This window comes from Tupaia chinensis, unplaced genomic scaffold, assembly GCF_000334495.1.
Source record: "Tupaia chinensis unplaced genomic scaffold, TupChi_1.0 Scaffold000563_1, whole genome shotgun sequence".
Taxonomy (NCBI): Eukaryota; Metazoa; Chordata; class Mammalia; order Scandentia; family Tupaiidae; genus Tupaia; species Tupaia belangeri.
The window spans coordinates 2,444,563-2,456,532 of record NW_006160076.1 but is presented as its reverse complement, the minus strand read 5'-3'; the positions used below and the strand labels follow the sequence as shown (position 1 = coordinate 2,456,532).

At 38.1% G+C, this 11,970-nt stretch overlaps 1 protein-coding gene across 1 annotated transcript in view; it reads left to right on the top strand.

The window, feature by feature from the left end:
- Window positions 1-3,541: 3,541 nt before the first annotated feature.
- Window positions 3,542-11,970, top strand: part of NUS1 (NUS1 dehydrodolichyl diphosphate synthase subunit) — a gene marked incomplete in the record, with an annotated part of 36,308 nt that continues 27,879 nt past the window's right edge. The window contains 3 exon segments of the mRNA XM_014591343.2: window positions 3,542-3,617; window positions 6,602-6,957; window positions 11,693-11,970. Coding sequence (XP_014446829.1) covers window positions 3,542-3,617; window positions 6,602-6,957; window positions 11,693-11,970 — 710 coding nt within the window.

Here is an 11,970-nt window from a genome sequence, read left to right as displayed (position 1 = left end):
GTTTCGTGAAAGAACACTTGCAGTTTCTACTCAGGATTATTCAGAATTTATAAACGTTAAAGGACTTCCACACAGACTTTATAGATTACTGTCATGCAACACATACAACAGCAGGAAATGTGGTAGATGTATCTCCCTCTGTAGTGTAGTTTTCTGCTCATGTCTTTGCAAAGCGGCTCACAAGTCTCCCAAATATCTGCTTCATGCACCTGTTAGTTTCCCCCTTCTTTCAGAGGGAGGAGCTTCATGGAAGATTTGGCTCGAGAAGTGGAAGATACTGTCATTGTTGATGCTCAGAAAACTCTCAGAGAGAAGGAATTCTTTTTCTCTGTAGCTGTTTAATATGTCCCCTTATCAAATAATGCTCTGAACTTGGCATTGCCACCCAAAATCTGGTCTCTTCATTATAAAAATTCTGATCTTTTTATAAAAATGGTCTCCAGAGGGACCAGCAGGTGGCATGGTGGTTGAGGTGCTAGACTGCCACATGGTTTGAATCCTAGATCTGGTGGCTTGCTTTCTTATGTTCTCTCTCTCGATTGCACTCTCTCTCTCTTTAATGAGTGCATATGCCCTATAGCAATTTAAAAATAGCAATAATAATCAATAAATTTTTAAAAAATGGTCTCCAGATATTTGTGTGTGGGGTGGTGCATAGGGGGCAGACAATTCTTCATGCTTGTTACATATGGGTTGTATGGGTTTAAGTGGCACTTAGAAACTGAATTGTATTTTAAAGCTCTATTTTTGTCAGGGGGTCATGGCTTAGTTATGTTATTCATCATTTAGTTAAGTAAATATTTTTGCTCTTAGCTAAATGTGCTTAGCTAATATGTACACAAATGAAATAATTACTCTATTTATAAGTCACTCAAAAATCCAATGCTTTCCATCATAAACTCCTAATTCTGTGGTGAATGTTAAAAACTGGATTCTTGTCAGCTTATCCTTCTGAAACCTCAGGGAATGGTTAAAATGCTCCAAAGTACAGTTTTGAGAGAATAAATCATGTGGAACGGGTGTCATCCAGTAATAATAATGGATTATCTTAGTTCAGTCTTGGTTTCTCATATAGGCAACTAGCCCCCCCTATTCTCTTCTCTATTACACAAGCTCCCCATTTCCCCCACCATAACACATACAATTCCTACTGCCCAGTATTGGACCACTGTTAGTCAGGTATAGAGTAATCATTTATTACTCAGGATTTGTCAACCACTTTTTTTTTTTTTTCTGAGAGATTTTTGCTATAGGGTGCATGTGCTTGCCAGACAGAGAGAGACAGAGAGACAGAAAGCTAGAAATCACCCCCCAAGGGGGATGGCCATGCTGCAATCCCTTCTCCTCCATTCTCCTCTTGGGATCTTGGGCATGCACGCACACGCGCCAGCATGAATCAACCACTTTTTAAGAAGTAACAAGTGTCAAGACCAGCAGATGGTATAATGGTTATGCCACTGGACTCCCACATAGTTGGCTGCAGTTCAAGTCCTGGATTTGGTGGCTTAAAATTCACGCCAGGTATGTGTGTGTGTGCATGCCCAAAATCCCAAGAGGAGGACAGAGAAGGGACTGTGGCATGGCCATCCTTCCTAGTGGGTGATTTCTCAATTTCTGTCTCTCTGTCTCTTTGGAAAGTGCACACACCCTATGGTAAAAATCTCCCTGAAAAAATAAAATTTCAAGTGTCACTGAAAATTGCTTGGGTAGGTAATACCTTTCCATGTATGATATAAAAAGTAATCAAAATGGTTCATTTGAAACTGTAATGAAATTCTAAAATAGAATTCTTATGTTAAAGGCTATATGTATTTTTAAATGATCCCACAAGATAATTCTACAAAGATTACTTTCTCCAAAAGTTGTATCAGCTTACACTCTTTACCAGTAGTGTCTGTAGATTTCTGTTTCTACATAGTCATCAGCATTTACCTTTACCCTTTGCCAGTCTGATGAGTAGAAATCATATCTCATTAATGTGATTTTCACTGCCCTTCCTACAAAAGAGGTTGACTGTGTTTTTATATATTTATTGGTCTTTACTTTCCTCTTCTGTTAATTACTCATTCATATCCTTTGCCAATTTAAAAGAATCAAGTTATTTGTATTTTTCCTAAAGCAATTTATAATTTTTGCATTGTAGGGATATTATCATTATCTTGCCAGATATATGACTAGTATTATTTTCCTCAAACTATCTACTGGCTAGGTTTATGATGCCTTTTGCCTTACAGAAATTTTTATCCTTTGCATAGTCAAATCAGTCATTCTTTCATATATAAAGGACACATCATACATACTTACATGTACACACACACATGCAGTAAGATATATTTTACTGCACACACATGTGTATATAAAAGATTTTATATGTATGTATATATTAGTGACCAAAGTTTCAGTATTCTACGTATTTAGCTATTATCTATGTAACTTATTTCAATTAGTGATTAATTAACCTGATCCAATATTATTTCCAAGTCTTAATGTTAAGGATCTTTGAAATTCTATTTGAGATGACATACTATAGAATATTATTAATGATATACACAGTTTATCAGAATATACGTCATTCTAAGTTGTTGAAAATAAAAAATTTATATTCTTTCCTAATTTTACATATTACGTGGGACTAAATTTATCTAATCAATAACCCAGTATATAAAATTTAAGAAGTTTATATTGATTAGTCTTTTTATGCAAAGACAAATCCAGAACATGGATTTAGGCTTGATTTAAAAAAACAAAAAAACAAAAAAAAACAAGCTTTGAAATAAGTATGATTTACCCACGCATTTTGGATTCTTATGCTTCTAACCTAGCAGTTTTTGTGAGTTTTTTTCCCCACTTAATAATAAAACACATAGTTTGATTTCTTATTTTCTGAACATTCTAGTAACATTAGATTTAAATAAGTACTTTTAGCCTTTATAAACTAATCAGGATAAAACTATTTTTATTTAGGAGATTTATAACCTAAATCAAATATTAGCAAACTTAAAACAAAAACAAAAACGTTTTGCCAGAGGGCATGTGCACTCACTAAAAAGAGACAGAAAGGAAAAAAAATAACTCCCATGGGGAATGGCCATGCTGCAATCCCTTCTTCACCATTTTTTTCTCCTTTTGGGATTTTGGGCATGTACATACATATACCTGGGGTATTTCTCACACTTTTGGGTCCAGGACTTGAACCCTACTATAGGCTGAGTGGAATTCAGCTGTCTTACCCACCACATCACCCACTGGTCTGGCAAACTTTTTATGTAAACAATAAAATAATATATACTTCAGACCATTGGGACTTGAGTTCTCTGTCACAACTGCTCAAGTCTGCCATAAAACTACTCACAGATGAATGTATGTGGCTACGTTTCAATCAAACTTTATTTATAATGCAGGTAGTGACTTCTGGCTTCTGTTCTAGTGTGGAAGGATGTTGGAAATTGTCACTTTATAGAAACAATGGGTAGAATGCTGAACAAACTGGAAAATCAACTCTTTTTAGCTATCTCAGGGAAAAGAGGTGATAGGGCAAACCATGACGGAGGGAACAGCAGTAAATACAGAGAAGCAGAACTTCATGAGCGGAAACCTCCAAGAGAATTACTACCAGCGTAGGAAAACCTTGAACTGTAATTGATGAATTTCTGGAGGTTCATAGTGAACAAATCTGAGGGTTTAAAACTCTATAGAAGCACAGTCATAGCTCCCCAACACACACACACACACACACACACACTCAGAAATTTTGTGAATTTAACCTACGAGAGTTCAATTGGCTTCTCACAGTGCATGCTGGATGGCAAAGAAAGGAAAAATATCCCCCCCCCTTTTTGTTTTTTGTTTTTGGTTTGGGTGATTAAGTGTGTTTATAATTTTAATAATAGTACACAATGATACAATGTATTACATGTGCTTGCTTAGTAAATTATATTTAGTCATTATTGAATAATTCAGGGTTTCATTCATAGGCTCAGTTCTTCATTTTTTATTTTACTTTGGACTTTGAATCATTTGAATCAGTGATTATAAACTGAAGAAACCATTTTGAAATACGCCAGAACATTCTGTTTTTCTTAACAAGTTCTGCCTTCAAGACAAATGATTGTATTAGAGCTTAACTAACCTGTTGGTTTTATCAGAGCCTAACCAACCTAGGGGAAGAAAGTCATTCTGTTCCATCTAACATAGGGTGAAGTGGAGTGGGGGGAACCAAGAGGCTTTTATGAAGTTCCCAGTCCAGAGCTACAGGCTCACAAAAAGAATGAGACCAAATCATAGAAATCTGTCACTCTCCCACTCTGATGTGCCACCACATTAATAAAGGTGTAATTATAGGAGTTCTTTTTAGCCAGTGCTTCATGTCTGGCTATAAACAAAATATTTCAAAGCATACTAAAAAAGGCAAAAAAGACAGTTTGAAAGAGACAGAGCAAGAATCATAATCAGATCCAGATAAGGCAGGGATATTGAAATGATCAAACTAATCCATTAGGTGTTTCTTTATCTTTGATTTTCTGAAGTTTTAATATGGTATTTAATACCATATTAATATTTAGTTAAATTAATTTAATATGGTATAAATGTAAAATTTTAAAATTTAAAACAACTATGACTAATGTTTTAGGAACTCTAACGGATAAAGTACACACCATGCAGGAATAAATGGGAATATAAGCAGACCTAGCAATTCTAAGAAAGAATCAAAAAGAAATGTTAGAGATCAAAAACAGTATAACAAATGAAGAATATTTTCGGTAGACACATTAGAAGATTGGACATAGCGGCAGAAAAAAAACAATCTCTGAGCTTGAGGATCTATCATTAAACAATATCAATACAGATAAGCAAAAATAAAATAAAAAAAAGATTGGAAAAAAAAAGTAATGGAATATCCAAGAACTGTGCTACAACTACAAATGGTCTAGCTATGCTTAATGGGAATACCAGAAGGAGAAGAAAGAGAGAGGAAAAAATTAAAAAAAATTTTTAACCAAGAATGACCGAAAGTTTTCCAAAATTAATGTCAAAACCCAAACCACAGCTCCAGGAAGCTCAGAGAACACTAAACAAGCCAAATGCCAAAATAAACCATACCTGGGAATACCATATTAAAACTTCAGAAAATCAAAGATAAAGAAACACCTTACCTATGGCCCAATGGATAAGGGAGCTAACCCAGTGGTTTGAGTCCCAGGCAAAGCAGCTTGTGCACCGGGGACATGCGCATACACGCCCCAAGTTCCAACAGGTTGGAAAAGTGGAGGAGAAGAAATTGTGGAGTGATCATGATCCATGGGTGAACGCTTTCTTGCTTTCCTTCTCTGTCTCTCTCTAGTGAGTGCAACCTCTGGCAACAAAACAAAACAAAAACTTTAGAGGAACAAAGATATAAATGACATTAGACTTATTCTCAGAAATCATCAAATTAGAGAACAAAATGAAGTATTTAAAAGAAAACTATCAATCTAGAATTCTGTACCTCACAAAATTATATTTCAAAAGTGAAGAAAAATAAACACTTTCTCAGATAAACAAAAATTGAAAGGGTTTGTTGTCAGTAGATCTGCCTTGCAAGAAATATTAAAAGAAATTTTCTTGAGAGAAGGCAAATGGGATAGTTTAGAATCTTGGATGTATACAAGGAAACAAAAGAGCATTGGAAAGAATAAGTGAAGGTGAAATAATAAACTTTTTTCTAATTCTTGATTGATCTAACAAATAATAGTTTGCTCAAACTAATAACAGAAACTATATCCAATTAAATATGCATATGATTGTGTATTCACAAGTAGTATATATTACTTATATGTATATATACACATATATAAGTGAAATGAATGACAGCGATAATGAAATGGAATGGGAAGGAAAAATTAGGATTTATGTTTTTTAAGAGAGATTTTTTGCTATAGCGTGCACTCGCTTGCTAGAGAGACAGAGAGACAGAAAGCAAGAAATCACCCCCAAGGTCATGCCACAATCCCTTTTCCATTCTCCTCTTAGGATTTTGGGCACTCAAGCACGCACACATGCACCCGGCGTGAGTTTTATATCACCAGGTTTGGGATTTGAACTACGTGGCAGTCCAGTGATACAATCATTACACCGTCTGCTGGTTCCTAGGATTTTAAAATTTATTTTAATATTAAATCACTATACATCACTTAGTGTAGGGAGCAGCCCGAATCTGAGCAAACACAATGGTGGCCTTAAAGCACATGCAGAAACGCCATTCTATGGGCAGTCCTTTGCAAGGCTACCAAATACGCTAGTTACCTCTGTGTTCAAAACTGCAAAGCACTATTGGTTAAAGGAAGCCACAGGTTTTAATTAGAAAAGGCCTGAGAAGAGAAAACTTACATAGAACTTCATAGTGCCAGATGTCTTCCCATCTTCAGCTGATTAACGTCTGAAAACAACTGGCTTAGCGTTTCCACTGCCCTTTCCTGCCTTTTTTGCCCTTTAAAAGAATAAACCTGGGAAGAGTTTGGGGCCATGGCTGCCTCCATTAGAGGAGTCGGGACCACCTCATCTTTGCTTTTCTCTACTTCTGTGTCTTTGTGTGTTTATTTTATGTTTATTCTCTAATTCCCAGCTGCCCCTGTGTTCAGTCATACCCATAGAACCGCATTTCTCATGTTCTTAAAGGTCACCATTGTGTTTGCTCAGATTTGGGCTGCTCCCTACAGCTATATTACTTTCAGACAGGGTAGTGTAGACTTCCAAGGAAGGCTAGTTATCAGGAATAAAGAGGGACATTACATATTGTTAAGGTCAATTCTTCGAGAAGGTATAAAAAACCATAATGCTTATGTATCTAACAACAGAGTGTCAAAATATGTGAGGCAAAAACTGATAGAAATGCAAGGAACATCAAATGAGTATACTCTCATGGCTGGAGATGTCAACATCCTTGAACAGAAATGGACTGATCCAGAAGGCATAAAGCCAGTAAGGACATGGTTGAACTCAACGATATCATCAATCAACTGGATATCATTAACATCTTTTGACCATTTCATCCAACAATAGCAGAATACACTTTCTTATCAAAATCACAAGGAACATTCACCAAGAGAGAGCATATTCTTGGCCATAAAATATACCTTAATAAACATGAAACAATGAAAATCATACAATGTCTGCATTCGAATCACAAGGGAATTATGCTAGAAATCAATAACAGGATGACAAATCCCCAAATACTTTGAAATTAAACAACACATTGGTCAAGAGAGAAATCTCAAGAGAAAATAAAAGTTTGCACTAACTGAAAATGAAAAAAAAAACAAAACTTGTGAGATGCAGCAAAAGAGTGCTTAGATAACATATTTGTTATTTAATGTATATTAGAAGAGAAGGAAAAATCTAAAAGCAATAATCTATGTGTCCACCTTAAGAACTAGAAAAAAGGAAAATAGGTATTAGACCGAAACTAAAGACAGGAAATTAAGAAAGGAAATCGACAAACATAAAATCTGGCTCTTTGAAAAGACCAATAAAACTAGTAACCAAAAAATAAAAGTGAAAGAAGAAACAAATTACTAATATTAAAAATGAAAGAATGGACATTTTCTACAGATCCCATGGACATTTGAAGGATAATAGAGGAATACTATAAACAACTCTATGCCCACAAATTTTGTAATTTAAATGAAATGGGTCAATCCTTGAAAAACACAATCTGCCAAAACTCACATCAGAATGAATAAATTATTTGAACAGGCCTATATGTATTAAGGAAATGGAATCAATAATTAATAACTTTTCAAACAGAAAAGACCAGCCCAAGAGGGGCAAACCAGTGTATTCTACAAAAACATTTAAGAAGAGAGTAAACCAATCACCTATAATCTATTTCTTTCTTTTCTTTTTTTTTGAGAAGTTTTTGCTACAAGGCATGTGCGCTCGCCAGAAAGACAGAGAGAGAGACAGAGAGACAGAAAGCTAGAAATCACCCCCCAGGGGGGATGGCCATGCTGCAATCCCTTCTCCTCCATTCTCCTCTTGGGATCTTGGGCACGCATGCACACGTGCCAGTCGTGAGTTTAAGCCACCAGGTCCGGCACTCAAACTGTGGTCAACTACATGGGAATCCAGTGACATAGCCATTACATTAACTGCTGGTCCCAACCTATAATCTATTTCAGAAGACAAAGAGACCAATTCCTACCACATTCCCAGGCCTGCAATCCCCTAATACCAAAACCAGACAGGCATTACAAGAAAAGAAAACTGTAGATCAATATCTCTCATGAGCACTGGTGCAAAATCCTCAACAATTTATTAGCAAATGACATTCAACAATGTATAAAAAGAATTATACACCACCCAAGTAAGATTTATGTCAGGTATGCAAGGCTGTTTCAACATTGGAAAATCAGTTAGGGCAATCCATGACATAAATAGGCTGAAGAAGAAAAAGACCACATGACCATATCAATAGATGCTGAAAAAGCATTTGTCAAAATGCAACATCCATCAATGATTAAAAACTTTCAGAAAACCAGGAATAGAAGGGAACGCTCTTAACTTGATGATAAAGAACATCTCTGAAAACCTACAACTAATATCGTACTTAATTATGAGAAACTAGGAGCTCCCTGTAAGATCAGAAAGAAAGCAAGGACTTCCTTCCTCTCACCACTTTTTTTCAATGTCATGTTAGCTGTCCTAGATAATGCAATAAGAAAATGAAACAAAAAGTATACTAATTATGAATGAAGAAATAAAAAGGTGTTTATTTGCAGCCAGAGGATTGTCTCTGTAAAAAAAATCCCAAATCATCAAAAACATCAAAACTATGAGAACTAGCAAGCTATTATAACAAAATTGCAGGATACAAGGTTAATACACAGTTGCTTTCTTATATACCAGCATGAACAAGTCGACTTTGAAATTAAAAGCACAAAGCCATTTATATTAGCATCCCTAAAGATAAAAATGTAACAAAATATATACAATATCTATATGATGAAAACTGCATAACTCTGATTTAAAAAGGTCAAAGAAGCATTAAATAGATGAAGAGCTATTCAACGATCTTGAAAAGGAATACTTAATATTGTAAAGCTGTCAGCTCTTCCAACCTGATGTTCAGATTCAGTGAAATAACAATCAAAATCCCAGCAAGTTATTCCGTATATATTGAAAAACAGATTCTGAAGTTTCTATGAAGAGACAAAACACCCAGAATGGTCCTTCTAAAGAGGAACAAAGCGGAGCCCTACTGTAAAGCTACAGTAATCAGTGGGGGTTGGGCAGTGGCGCAGCTGTGCTACCCAAAGCTCTGTAAGGCAAGCCACATGGAAAGTTTCCGGTTTGTGAATGGAGACTTTCTGGAGTACACCAGGCACACATGTGCTCATGATTTGAGACTGGTGGAGGCTGGGAGTGAATCACGGTGTGAAGATTCTTTTGGGGGTGGGTGGGGGCGGGGGGGAACAGCAGTTGGCATAATAGCTATGTCGCTGGACTTCCATATAGTCTACTGCGGTTTGAGTCCTGCACCCGGTGGGTTAAACTCAGACCAGGAGCTTGTGCGTGCATGCCCCGGATCCAGAGAGGAGAACCGAGGAGAAGGGATTGCGGCGTGACCATCCTGGGGGGTGATTTCTCGCTTTCTGTCTCTCTGTCTCTGTCTGTCTGATGAGCGCATGCACCCTATAGCAAAAACCTCTCCAAAAATAAAAAAGATCCTGTTATGTATACTGTCTCTCTCCATCTTTATCTCACTCCTGAAAATTAATAAGTAAATAAATAAAGACAAACTTTTAAAAAGGTTCTAGTTGGTTTTGAGAACCACCTACCCCCGCCTTAAAGCTAGATCAGTTAGCCTCTGACTACTACAGAAGGAAACAAACAAACAAACAAACAATTGGAGAGGCCAGAATCTTCATGTTGGCAATACTGCCAGCTGAAGATATGACCCAAACCCTCTCACTCAAGTTCACATTACAAAAAAGTACAAAAGATACAGCCTCCATCTTTCTGCAGACCTTAGAGCTGTTGAAAAAAATTATGACGATTTAAAAATTGAGTCATGTAGCCAGAATGTCAACAGTTGGGAAAAGAAGGCTTTAGAGAGCAAAGATTAGGTAGGCATTCAGCAACATAAATACAAATACATATGAATAATATATTACACAGAACCATTACTATTACGATTATTGTGTAATAATAATCATATGCATATGATAATCGAGGATGTGGCATGTAGGATGAGCCTAGAGAAAGGGGTGGAATTCGGGCAGTAACGAGTTGGAAAACAGGGAATCAAGTGAAGGGAAGAGCTTGAGCAAAAGGGGAAAATGCAGCACAGATTTGGGGGGAAGAACGAGACTGGCCTAGAGGAACAATCTGAAGTCCAAACTGGCCAGAACGTGAGGGTGTGTAAAGGGGATAATAAGGTTGGATGGGGATTGACGGTGGCAGTGACTGAGGTTGGACACTGTGTTCCTGTCGCTCTCCACTGTAAAACTGACTCGTAACCTGTAGTTAATAATCAATTGCTAAAGAAATGAATAAACGAAACAACAATTGGACTGCCAGGTGGTGGAGTCTCTCTCTAATGTTAAGCAATAGACATAAGAGAGATCCTACTATGGGCACTGTCTCCAAAGTAAGACAGTAACAGTAAGGATTCTGTTTAGAGGGTAATGAACATGGCAGACACGTGTTTTAGGAGCATCACAGAAGAGGCTTGGTCTCGCTCAAAGAATTAACTTCGAATGGAAGGTTGAACCAAAAACACTGGTGACAGGGAATGTTGGGATAATCAGGCCCAACACCAGTGCAGGATTCAGGACCACAAGATGCCCATGTTCTCGTCCCATGCTCACAAAGAGTCAGAGACATGAGAAGGGAACAGCAATGCATAGTTTATTAAGAGAAGGAAGAACAGAGCTCTCCAATAGGGAGAGGTACCAGAAAAGGTTGCCAGAAATGGGCTTTATACTGGAGTTTATATCTTGTAGTCTGAATAGGGGCTGGCTTTTTGACAAGGAAATGGGCTTTAGAAAATGGTTACATGGTAGATTGAGTGACTTATTAACCCATTCTTTCTGGGGTCAGCAGATCCCACATCTTCACTGGGCAATACCGACCTGCAGAACCTGGTCTCCATAGCAGTCTGTACTTCTTATATGAATGTAGTTAATAAATATACACTTTGCCCTTAGCTATACTTGTTGTGAGTTCAAGTGCAGCCAGCTTTTTGTGAAAACTTGGCCATCGTGACACCATCTTGGGCCTTTACTCTGTCTGTGTGCTCACTCTCCTGCCTTAGTAGCAAGACCTCACTGTGTAATAGGAACACTCTAGTCTTTGCAGGCATTTTCCTTGTGGGGAACCCAATTGATCCCAGGCACCAACACAGGCTGAGGACTACTTTCCACCCCTAGGTTCTTTTGGCATATGCAATTTCTAATCCAGGTAGGTCACTTTTATTCTGTAGAAACTGTTTCTGTCAGACTTGTGAGAGGAGACAGCATAAAGTGCCTAGGATGGGATAGGACGCCTGATTCCTCCAACTGCCCTTTCTGTCCTTGCCCACGTGGACCTAGGATTCTTACTCAGAAAGGTCAGTTACGTCTGCTCCTCGCCCTCCAGACCACTAGAGGGCGAACTGGGTTTCAGCCCGCCTAGTTCATGAGCAAAAACCCTCACTGGCCTGCGTCGGACTTAGCCACACCCTCCGTGCCAGAAGTCGCGTCAGAGTTCCACACTGGCCAATCAGGACCGTCCATGTACTGGTAAGGGCGGGGCTACCAAGGGAGGAGGAAGATGGCGGCGGGGGCGAGGTGAGGTGTTGGCAGTGGAAAGGGGTTCGGGCGCGGGGGGCGGGGGGACGCGGAGCTATGGCCCGCGCCGGCCTCAGGGGCGGATAAAAAGCCCTCACGCCGCGGGTGAGGGCGATAGGGAGGAAAGGGCGCCCAAGCGCCACAAGAGTATGACGGGGCTGTA